Source organism: Symphodus melops (assembly GCF_947650265.1).
Source record: "Symphodus melops genome assembly, chromosome: 14".
Taxonomy (NCBI): Eukaryota; Metazoa; Chordata; class Actinopteri; order Labriformes; family Labridae; genus Symphodus; species Symphodus melops.
Genome location: NC_136704.1, coordinates 21,347,094 through 21,359,509, shown reverse-complemented (window position 1 = coordinate 21,359,509; position 12,416 = coordinate 21,347,094). Strand labels below are relative to the sequence as shown.

Below are 12,416 nucleotides of genomic sequence, written 5' to 3'. Positions count from 1 at the left end.
TTATTTAAAACATGAAGTAAAAAAAGCTCACACACAGATCTACTGAATGCTAAGCCATCAGGGTTTTATTACTCTTTTCTGCTGAAATCAGAGAGGATAGAAACAGAACTTCATTTTAAGTACAGACATCATATCAAGGAGTGTGATGAAAGTCAGTAGTTGGACATCATGTACAGTATTTCAGTTGCAGAGTAAAGCTATTTCCTTACCACACAGTTTCACCAAACATGGTTGTAACAGAAAAGGTGAAATAAACCAAAAAGTGACATCAGAAAACAAACAGTCAAAAGTGTCATCACATGAATAACGAACAGTCGGCATGCTGGATGTTGAGTAAATGTTAAAAGGCATGAAACAGGACTCCTTCTCTATCACAGGCTGATCTTCTTTTAAGCAAAAAGTTTACTTGCTTAACATTTCAACAAGGTTTGTTTAGTTCCTGGAGCCGAAAAGGAAGCGCCTTTTGGCTTATTATCAGAAATGTACTTTCATTTTGTTTACGAAGCCTATGGGATGAAAATAGACCAATCATAATAAACTATTAAATGTGTTTCCTCTGAAATAATAAAACACATTTGTTGAACTTAGCCAATCTAATCTTTCACAAGTCCTTGCGCTACACCTTCCAAAAGCAACACAGTAACATGCAGTGAAGAGTTAAAGTTGAAACGCATGCAAAGAGTAGAGTGGATTTATATGGAGGGAAAGCATCTGTTGTGCATTTTAAAGTCCCTAAACACAAGGAGAGGTTTGGAGTAAACGTCTAACACATTTCTGAAACAGGAAGTTGACCGTGAGGACGAGTACTCAGTAATGAACCTTCACACGCACATAATCCAAAAAATAAAGACAAAGAGAAAAAAAAAAGAAATATATACATCAATTATAAAACTCTGGGAAACACTGTCCCCGATAAGTTGTTCCACCCTTCGAGTGAAATATGAGAGACACTGCTCCCGATAAATACACACACACTCACACACACACACACTCATGCACTGGTAGGCAAAAACTACCATCACTGCTTGTCATTATGGGAGGCACTGCTCCCGATAATGGGTTTCTAAAGTATGGAAGACACTGCTCCCGATAACTTCATCATATTAGAATAACTCCTCCAAACTAGACCAAAACAATGGCTTTGCTGCAAATTAAGGAACCAAAGAACTCAGTTTGTGTGCTCAAAAATGGTTCATCAATGCTTTGTTTATCTCTGGATGAGCTTTTTAGCATTTTACTTCAATATCTCCGGATTTGTGGTCTTTAAATATACTATTTTTAAATTTATGAATTTAGACAAGGGATCAGTTTTCATCTAGTTTTTTTGGTACACATTTAAATCTTAATTGAAACTAGATCATAACATTAAAAAGCTATTTTCCACTCTTCATTTCTTCCTTTTAATGTTTGTTGTATAAGACAGGTGCATTCAAATGGAGCTGCCCTAAACATTTTAAAATCTTTCATTTATTTATTTATTTTGTTCAATATGAAGATTAGGACCTTTCAACTCGAGGACATGTAGAAAAAAATCATTATTTTGAACTGTGATCAATCTGCACATAGAAAGGAAGAAATGAATGCAGCCTCTTCAGGGGCTCCACTTTGTCAGCAACAGTTGAGTCGTTTCTGTAGCAGATGCTGCCGTAGGATGTAACAGTATAACCGTCATAATTATGGAAGGCACTGCTTCCGATAACGTCGTATAAAAAGACAAAACAAGACTTTTTATAGTGGACACTGCCACTGATAAAAAAAACTCAAGTATAAATAAGGTTTCTCAGTGATGTTCTGGCGAGAGGTCAAAGCCGAGGCTTAAAATCCCCTGATTTCTTAGTCAGTAGCGTTCGATTTCTTCAAGTTTAAAACACCAATTATTTCATTCTAAGCCTGTTTTTTTTTTGTTTTTTTTAAGCGCAGGGCTTAGACCTCTGATTGACAGCTTGTGCTTAAGTGCTAACATTGGAGCTCCTCCCTCTGCTCTACACCTCACCTCAAACTTTCCCTTTTAAAAAAAAACCTCCCTCTCTCCCTGCTCCTTTTTTTCTTTTAGATTTCGTTATCGATGTCCCAGATGTCTCCCATCATGGCGTTGGCACATCCCTGCAGGCTCCAGGTAGCCAGAGCCAGCTCGGTGTGGAGCTGCTCCATGTCGTCGGTCTCCGCGATGGAGGCCAGAGTGTGGGAGCCCCGACCCACCAGGATGTGACGGAAGGGGGCCTCGATGGGGGACACGTACGGAGAGAGGAGGCTGTGCTCAACCTACAACGGTTGAAAATAGGAACATTCATTCATGAATCTGAAGAGCTCACACAGACGATACCTGGGCCCAAGTAAAATACCTGTAATATGCTGCTATCAAGCTCTCTTTTATTATTCAAATGTACAAACTTCTATAACTACACAGCAGAAGTGTCACAGCACTGAGCGTACCGTCATGATCCTGTCGTTGAGGATCCGGCAGGCCTCCTTGTCGTTTAGGTCGGTGTTTTCGATGGCGTTATTGAGCCGTCCAATGGCTTGCTGGAAGGATCCGCGGGCTGAGATCAACCAGGAGGGACTGACTTCCTTCAGCCGGTCAGACTGCAGGAGGAAAAAGAACAGGAACGATAAGCACACTCAAGACTCAACTTTTCGAGATTCACAAAAAAAGGAGGGAAAACAAACGGGGGAGGCTGACCGCTTTGAGCTGGTTGACGCGCTCGTAGACGCGCTTCACATCCTTGTTGATGTCTCGGCTGTACTGGCTCACGTCCAGTCGGAGCAGGTGGTCGTGGACGAGTCTCAGCGCCATCTGACCGGCCAACTGCGCCGCCGAAGCTACGATCTCGCCGGTGCGGTGGCTGGTCTGGTAGTCGAGGTGGTCCGAGTTGTCCAGGTTGGTGCCGTAGTACATGTAGGTCTCAGTCTGCAGACATAAACACACAGGAGGAAAGACGATGTCCATTATAATAACATGTGAAACCAGGATCATCTGCACGTCATGAAAGGTCTCATTGTGTATTTTACTAACATGCATCGCTTTTATATTTTGTGACTTTTACAAAGAAACAAGACATTAGACTGCTCTCTTTATATCCATTAAAACTACAGTAAGCATCTGATCAATAGTATCATAACTATCATATCACTGTTTTACTCTAAATAATCTGTTCGTCCTTTTCTTGCTCTGTTACCTTCAAATGAAGTTGTGGTTTTATTTGACTTTTTCATGTTTGAAAAGATCGAACAACCGTTACAAAAGAAGTGGAGTTCTCTTAACCTGAACATCTATCAGCAGCATCCAGAGGAATATCAGTGAATATTGTCCGTTTGTGTTTTGAATCCAGACTCACGTTGGGGGAGATGAAGTGGAAGGAGACGGAGGGAATGCCAAAGGAAGCCAGGAAGGGATAAGCGGAGTCGTCGGCCGACATCGGCTTCAGTCTGCACACAAAAGGTGACGTCGAGTTAATGACAAGAAAAACATTCTTCAGGAGAACGTTGGATTGTTTGAAAGGAGAAACCTAAAAGGGCGTGGTATCAAACTTTTGTACCCGCTGAATGTGAAAGAAGCAAAACCGAGAACCAAAAACTCCTGAATACGCTCTTAACTTGAAAACTTTCTCTGAACAGACGCAAACGGATTTAAATCTCTTTTATTTAGTCATTGATCTCTTCTGGTAGTTTGTGTCCACAGGGTTAGATTTGAACCCGGGCCTCCCTCTTAAAAGGACTATAGCCTTTGTACGCGGGGAGAGACCTAACTACGAGGTCATCTGCGTCCCTTCTTTACATTACAACATAGTTTAAAGCCTTGTGTACTGGAAACAAAACATTACCAGCACTAGAACATCCCGTTAGTAACAACTGTGTTGAGAAACTGATAAAAATAAAAAAAATCCCCCCCCCCAAAAAAAATCACAGAAGGAACCCGATTGTCAAAAACTCTTAACATGAAGTTTCCACAAACGATAGGTCGACTTACGCGTTCGTCTGCCAGGCAGTTTTTCCCACCAGATCGTACACGGAGCCCGAACCAAGAGGACTCTTCACCTGTGAAACCAAGGAGGGAGAGTGAATACACTGCTGCACGTTCACATCATGGAACAGTTTTGTTTTCTTTATACCTCCTTCATGGTGCGCTCCAGCAGGCTGTAGAGCAGCGGACTTGCTGAAGCTATAAAGCTCCCCCGACCTTGTGAGGAGACAAACTCGGGTTCACTTATCACATAAACAGCATGTGAGAACAGAGACAGAGACAGAGACAGAGAGAGAGAGGGAGAGAGAGAGAGAGAGTGGGAGAGAGAGAGAGAGAGAGAGAGAGAAGGTTTGAACTCCACTCACCCATGACCACTCCGTCCAGGTTTATGTAGGTCAAGACGCTTCTGTCAAGAGAGGACGTGTAGCCCTGAAAACAACCACAGGAGACAAGTTCAGGAACATTTCCAGAGGTCGCTCGTGTGTCCGGATCGAAGTGTTTAAGTTCCTACCTCCAACCACTCGGTGGCGCCAACACTTCCATACTCCCCGGCACTCCAGCTCGCAAACACCAGGCTCCTTCTAGGCCTGAAGCCGTCTGATACAAAAACAAAAAACAGAGTCACATGCATTTGAAGCAGGGCATGATACTGCCAAATCATCGAGAGGGTTCATCTTAACCCTCCATCAGTTAAAAGAACATGATGTCCTTTCTGAACGGGATCATTTCTTCATGATGGCTCGATGTTGAAGCATCAACAGAAGTGTGTAGTGGCTGTCACCTGAGATCAGTGTTTATTCTCCGGCAAACAAATGCGAAGAAATGAACTTTAGTGCCTTTTTATTTTGCCTCCAACTTATTTGTCTGACCTCAGATACACAAATTTGTTTTTGTAAGATCGACCCTTCTCTGAGCATGATATCCAAAATTAAAAAAAAAAAAAAAAGTAATACATCCAATAGGGAAAGATCCCCGTTTATAATTCCTAATACCATGTGTTAGTGTTGTTACCTTTCTCCACCATCTCGTGAACAGCCTTGGCCAGCTCGAGCAGCACCGTGGTGCCGACGGCAGCTCTGGCGTAACCTCGACCCCAGGCGTCTCTCTGAGCTCCCAGAACCACGTAGCGATCTGCAGAAACACATCAAAACACGACCAATGATTCAAATCTGTAAAGAAAGAGACAAAACAGTCCAACAGTGGGACGTCGAAGGGGAAACGGGGGGTGGGGGGTGGGGGGGAGAGTTCTCACCAGGATCGACGAACCCTTTGATGACTCCAAACACGTTGTGGATCTCCGTGTTGACGAGCACATTGTTCACCTCGACGGTCGCGTTCTCGGTGCCTCCTAGTTTGTACGTTAGCCCTTTAAAGCCTCCTGTGAAACCACTATCTGCATCCGCCACAGGACCGCCGATTGTCCTACAGAGGGGGGGGGGGGGGGGGGGGGGGGGGGGAGAGAGAGAGAGAAAGGGACGCAGCGGTGAGCTTACTGCGGTTGCAAAATCTCCACTTCAACCAATTCAGAAAAATCAATTAACCCCATGACTCAAACTCACAGTCAAAACTGTGATTACTGCTGTGACCAAGTTTAGAGTGAAAGATGTCATGAAGGAAAAACTTTAAAGACGCTGTTTAAATAAATCCTGACAGCTCATTTATTCCAGTCAAAAGTTTCTGGTCTCAATCGTTTGTTCCAGTGTTTTTCTATAGAGCCTGATGTTGAAGTTGAAAATGATCCTCCCATCTTGACATTCAAGCAGGATGTGTTGTTATGTTTCTAACAGCCGGTTAGAGATGTGATTTTATCTGCTGTCCTAATTGCCTCCGTTTTGTTTATTTCACCCTAATGGGTGGTGTTGCAGAAACAATGTTTGCAACAACTTCATGTTTATTACGTTGAAGCGGAAGTCGTGCTGGTTTGGGAGTCTTACTGTAGAATAGACGACGCCATGCTTGCAGTGATCGTCTGAGCCGGTATTTTTGGAAGGCCGGACGACCGAGTGGGGGGGAACTGCGTGTGGTTAAAGGAGGGAAATCCAGGGGTGTAAGGGTCTCCTGAACCCAGATGGACCTGGGAAAAAAGAAGAAGAAAACAACAGATTACACACCGTTCTTCACCGGTTTGATGTGACGGTAACACATCACTCGCTGTGCGTGCAGACTCACATGTCCGTAGAGTGCCGTGTCTGCAACATAGTTGAACTCTTGAAGGTCAGGGTAGATCAGGACAGCGGACGCTCCGTTTTTCGCAGCGTTATCCACCTGAAGTCACAAGACGAAGCACGAACAACGAGATTTGAGTTCAGTTTCAGAAAATACGTGACACTGTTAGGTGCAGCATCCAATCTGCAAAATGATACCTGCTCCGCAAAAGTCATGTTCCTCGCCCGCAGCAGCAGCACGCTGCCTTTCAGCTCGATGTTCTTCTTCTTCAGGAAATCAAGATCCTTCTGACGGCCGTAGTTGCCGTACACCAGCTTCCCCTGAAAGCACATATTAAACACAAATCATTGTTTTTCACCTGTAAATCCTTTAATTGTGAGTTCATTTAAACAACGAGCAATTCAATCCAAACGCCATGAGTCCCGTTTAGGGTTCAGCTTTTCATAAAGAAAGACACAGCGACGTACCGACGCTAAATGGACACACCACACTGATTAGTTATCAACCAGAGTGAATAAAAAGAGCATGAGTGAAATAACTGAATAAAAGAGCGGTGTTGCTAAAAGGATAAAGAGTGAAAATATGAAAACCTGATGATTCAGATTGACGGTTAGTTTTAAAGACGTCAAACATAACGGCGTCCTGATGGCAACAGAGACATTTCACTTAAAAAGCACAAAAAAAACACCTACATGTAGCAGGATGTAACCATGGCAACGAGTCTGATCTCACCTGAACAGTCCCGGTTGCACTGTATGCCAGATATCCTGCAGGCTCAAACACATCGGAACCAAAAGTGACCCGGTTTGGACGAGTGCTGCCAATCAGAAGACGAGAGACACAATACGTTTCACTCGGACTTTTCTTCATGTCGTTCTTAAGAGAAATGCAGCATCCCATTCGACAAGTCAAGTATGCGAGTGAACTCTTAGAGAGTGCTGTGTCAACCTGTCAGGCTTCTGCAGCTGGACGTAGTGTTTGTCCGTCCACGGATCCATCTCCAGCTTTTTGAAGTCGCTGAAGATCTGGTTGGCTAGACTGTTATCCTCCTGGCTCCCAGCGGAACGCTTCGTCTTATCAAAGTCACTGTGAAGACAAAGAGTCGCAGTTAGAACTTCTGAAAAAAACGAGTTCTGCTTTCGACATCTGCTTTCTTTGGAAAAATGTCGGCTTCCACTTAAAATGTCAACTCGTTTGTTGTTTTTTTTCCAAGTTCATTACCTGAAAGAGTGAAGTTGTTGACAGTAAGCACAGGATGTGTGTGTGGGTCCCAAATGCTTGGTGAAATTAACAATCAGCTGATTGATTTTGACTTTTGTTTTTGATTCTGCACTGCTGCTGCTGCTGTAACGCCCGAATTTCCCCATTGGGGATCAATAAAGTTATATCCTATCCTATCCTATCCTAGGTTTAAAAACCTGAATTCACAGCGTGAAGCTTTACATTTGTGCTTCACACAGCCACAAGAACAAATTCTTCCGAACATATGTATTGATTTTTTTATCGTGTTGTCGATATAATTTCATCCCTGAATATCAACCCGCAGCAGCTTGTGTCTATTTATGGACGGTAATATTAGACCTAGGTGTTTCTATGAACCAGCGCCTTCCATTACACTCGTAGGTATTTTATCTCTCTTCTGTAACCGCGCTCGCTGTGTGCAGAGTAAAAACACAAACGTCCTCTGATCCCTCTCACGCAGAACATTCACATTCATTAGTCCTGCGTCACATGTAACAGAAACAGTCATGTTTACGGCTGAATCCAAGTTCTTCATTATTGTTTTTAACAAAAGATTCTTCCTGGTTTTTATTGCTTTTTTTAGATTTTTATTTATTGATTTCTAACATTTAGTTTTTACTTACTTTATTCTTTTACTCTTTACTGTTACAGATATTTAGTCTCATGTTTCCATCAAACTGCTTCAGAGGCTTTTATTTTGTTAATTTGTTTAATTCCTCTTTACTGCTTTCATCTTTTTAATATCTTTTTCTCATATATCACTTTTTATCCTCCCTCAATTCTTTGGATGGATTTTTCTGTGATGTTTCTGCTCCTTTTTTATTTATTTTTGTTATGCTTTTATTTTCCCACTTTCCCTTCACACACATCTTTGGTTCTCATGTTTCTGCACTGTTGGCTGTATTAATAATAATAATAATAATAATAATAATAATACAAAAGGCGCTGGATTTGGAGAACTGGCGGTACGTTTCCGAGCTTGCCGCGTGATCAGCGTACCTCAGACTCTTGTCGAACGCCTTGCTGCTGAGTTTCTCCGTGAGGAGTTTGGTGACGTCGGCCCAGTTCATCTGAGCCTCTGGAGCCGCTGGAACAACAACCGGAGCGAGTGTCGTCGTCGGCGTCTTTCTGGTCTGACTTTCTGTTGCCAGCTGTGTGCTGCAGCTCGCAGCCTCTGCGCGAGGTTTACGGTGACTGATGAAGCCGACCAGGTAGCCTGAACCACAAACAAACCAGAGGGCAGAATGGATTTAAGAACATCTCAGAACTTTCCACCGTGCATCAGAGAGTTCCTCTCCGGAGGGCAAAATATAGCAGACTTGAGTCACTGGTGGCAGATAGATATTTTCTTGTCATTTTTAGATGGCGTTCTGAAAAGATTTCTGTGGCGTTTGACTCACCACGTCCTCACAGTGACACTTTGGACGTGATCATCAGTGGGAAATATTTGCAGTTTTCTTTGGCTTCAACAGCTATACATTTTATATCTATATTGAATTTTGACTGATGGTTACACAAAGCAAGACTTTTAAAAAAACAGCAACTAGACCTCGACTGGTCCAACGACTGGTCACATTTATTAGAAAGTTATTGGTAGTTCATTTCTGATGTGGGTTTAAATAAACTATTTTGGTACGTGTTGACATTTAAAACTGAAAATAAACGAGCACAGCCTACCAGTGGTAAAAATCAGAACAGCTCCTAAGATCAGGAAGTATAAGGTCCGTCGGCTTTGATGAGGTGGCGCCGGTCTAAAGCTCGGGGAGCCTCCGGCCTGCCCGTCCTCGGCCTCGGTGGCATCGTCAGACAGTTTGACCTCCACGTGTCTTTCTCCGTCTTCTGCCGGCTGCAGCGTGAACCTGCTGTAGCGCTCGCTTTTAATCTGCAGGGGAAAAAACAGATAGTGTGAGGACCGGGTGACCTGCCGAGCTCCTCAGTGTTCAGTGTGAGATATCAGCCTTTAAAAGGAAGGTCACGAACACTCACCCTGCTGTTGAACGCAGAGCGTATCTGATCCATGGTTGCTGATTATCTCCTAAAGAAAGAGAGCAGGAGACAGAGACGAGAATGAAAGAACGATAAAAGGAAACAGAAAGAGCTAGAAATATGTGTGTGTGTGTGTGTGTGTGTGGAGGGGGGGGGGGGGGGATTCATGGTGGTGAGTTATGTTTCAACAGAAAAGATACTGCTGAGCGTAAAGGGTGACTGTAAGTCAGCGGGGCGGGGTGTGTTTCCTCTTCAAACAGGCTTTTTATTTACTGAGGCAAAAACCAAAAAGAGTGTGTGTGTGTGTGTGTGTGTGTGTGTGTGTGTGTGTGTGTGTGTGTGTGTGTGTGTGTGTGTGTGTGTGTGTGTGTGTGTGTGCCGTTAGCCACAGGATTTGTGCTTGCTTTCTCATGACTCTGAAGGTTGGAAGTTTCTGTTCTGCAGATCAACATGGCCGATTTGCGCCTCGACTTTAAATCACTCTGGACCTCTTGAGATTATTGTGGCACACTTTGATCGTTTGGGAAATTTCGTTTCTTCGTCTCTTGAAAGTCGTTCAGTTACTCTGAAACTGTATTTGACATCGATTTTGTTTTGTGAAACATCGAACTGATTCTACTTGAGGAAGGCGAAGTTTTCCATCAGCTCTGCTTGATTTAAGAAAAAGACAATTACTTTACTTTATTACAATAAAAATATCAAGTGTTATACGTAACGTAAATACGTTTTACCAAAGTCAATGGAATTATTTCCTTGAGACATACAAGAAGTAATTTCTTATTTATTGCAGTAATTTAAGACTTGTTGGATGTGGTTAATTTAAATTCTTGTATTGAGATAACAAAATTCACCATTTATTGTGCTGCCTGATTTTTCATTGATATCGTTTCATTATTCGGCCCATGTGAAGTCATATAAAACTACCCGTGTGTTTAAATAAAGACGCCATTCCTCACCTTTACAGACCTCGCTGTAAACTGTACTTGAACTTGTATCAGTGGAAAATGCTTGAACCATTGGGACTCCTGTAAAGGCTCAGACGACATCCAAGAACCGGTTTAACCTCTGACTTTAAAAACCACATCATGACAACACGACCTTTTCGTTCCATCTCCGTTTATGAGCCTGTCAGACCCGGAGAGCACTGAGGGGAACGCACCAACCTTCGTTTCTCGTAAGCAGGAAGAGAAATCACTCTGCCAGATCAACTGCACTACAAATCACTTCCTCTTTACTGAGCTGATGTGTTGTAAGAGACAGCTTCTGATGTGATGTTAAAAATCATTATGGATTAGTTTGGATCTAATCTAATGAACTATTGAAAACTAAAAAACTAAAGATATCAAGATAAGCCTTGCAACTTTTTTTTCAGTTTTATACAGTTTGTGGTGCTAAACTATGTTGTGGTTGTTTTTTGGGGAGGGGGGCAAAATCTACATCCAAATAAGTGGAGAACAACCAAACAGCTGCTACGACAGCAGAAACAAAGCCATGCAAATACACAGACAAAATGCCTCCCAAAACGTAACCATCAAAACAGATGAATTATGAAATCCTAGAAAGTATGAAAGTGGACTCAATCTTCTTCAAACAAGGAAATAATCTACAGATGAAACCTTAAGAAAAGACCTACTCTCAATACTTAAATTGTTGAATCATTGTGGGGTTTGGCTGATGCAACCTCAAATATCAGGGAGAAATTATTCTATACAGCTGGTTTGATTAAACAAATTGGAGAGGTGAATATAATTACTTACAAGAAATTATTAACAACCAAAATGATACCATTCATGTGTTTAAGACTCATTCATTAAAGATATTATGACAGTAACCTAAAGTAAGAATTCAAGAGTCATAAAAAAAAATTAAAGTTCCCCAAATTTAGAGAGAGAAGGCAACAAAGTCTCACAATTCACCAGCTGTACACATCAAGTCTGAGTATTATAAATATTCCCACTATGACCATTAAAATGGAAACCAGTCAGACCAGTTCTTTGAGGTTTATAGTTTCATCATCCTGCAGCTCTGTCATCTATCTTTTGGATTTACTTTCATGCAACTCCTTATAAATCATAAAAAGGTTCAAACTTAATCAGGCTTACTTCTTTATATTATTAGTTACATTTGTTATGCTGTACTAGCTTTGTAATAAGTCACATAAACAAAGGATGAATAGACAGAGACAACTGGGAGGTGGTTATAGTAGAAAAGGTCATAATGCCAAGGCAGCATACATGAAATAAAAATCTGTGTGAACATTTTAGTGTTTTTCACATAAATAATCTTTCTGCATCCCAATAGAGCCTGGAGAAAACTAAATGTTTGGTTGATAATCGTAATAAGGATTAACAATGACACGAATGGCGGTCGCGTGCGTGCGCACGAGCAGAGGACAGGTTGTGACATCTGCAGCATCATGTCGTTTAATGTGCTTTTAAAGATAGCACCTTAGCTGAGAGGAGCTAGCGTTCAAGTCCACACAGCTGCCTGACTTTATTCTCGAGAAATCATTGAAGCAAGTCGCACCTCACCTTTTGTGTCTTCCGCTGCAGTTCTGCCACAAGTTCAACCGCTTCGGCACGTCTCCTGTCTGCCACTTCATGAGATTACGGGACTTCCGCTTACGTCATCTTTACGTCAGTCACGTACGCACACAATTAAGGGGCGCGCGCTCTCCTAAATGTCGTCCAGAAACATTGATGATTGATTGTTAATTTCTTTGGAGATAATGTTTGAAGAGTCAGGCACTTCTTTTAAATCTCTTCTTGAAACCCACTCTTATAGACCTATCGTCAACTTGTCCCTCATTATATTCAATATCTTTCACTTTTCACTTGCTTTTAAATAATTTATTTCACTATTATCCTCAATTTCCATGTTGCTTGTATTTCTTTTATTGATTTTATGCCTATGTAGTTTGTTCACTTTTGCATGCTCTTTATTAATACATTTATTTTCTCTTTACTGTTTTTATCATTAATATATTATTTTTTATACTGCTCTTAATTCCTTAGATATTCCTTAGCATATTTTGGTTCGTCTTTGCATACATTGTTGTATG

The 12,416-nt window shown here is 41.9% G+C and overlaps 1 protein-coding gene across 2 annotated transcripts; it reads right to left on the bottom strand.

The window, feature by feature from the left end:
* Window positions 1-47: 47 nt before the first annotated feature.
* On the bottom strand, window positions 48-11,991 carry tfr1b (transferrin receptor 1b). 2 transcript variants are annotated; one of them, XM_079361915.1, is made up of 19 exons: window positions 11,882-11,991; window positions 9,356-9,404; window positions 9,047-9,251; window positions 8,369-8,585; window positions 7,076-7,213; window positions 6,860-6,944; window positions 6,325-6,447; window positions 6,131-6,226; window positions 5,896-6,035; window positions 5,214-5,383; window positions 4,973-5,092; window positions 4,473-4,558; window positions 4,327-4,390; window positions 4,110-4,177; window positions 3,968-4,035; window positions 3,336-3,426; window positions 2,681-2,908; window positions 2,434-2,583; window positions 48-2,262 (listed from the first exon to the last, which is right to left on the bottom strand). In XM_079361915.1, exons 2-19 carry the CDS (start codon window positions 9,386-9,388, stop codon window positions 2,050-2,052), a joined length of 2,295 nt encoding a protein of 764 aa, XP_079218041.1. In that variant the 5' UTR covers window positions 9,389-9,404; window positions 11,882-11,991; the 3' UTR covers window positions 48-2,049. The 2 variants fall into 2 exon arrangements, with proteins under 2 accessions (XP_079218041.1, XP_079218040.1); XM_079361914.1 differs by having other exon boundaries at window positions 11,887-11,990.
* Between the last annotated feature and the right edge of the window lie 425 nt (window positions 11,992-12,416).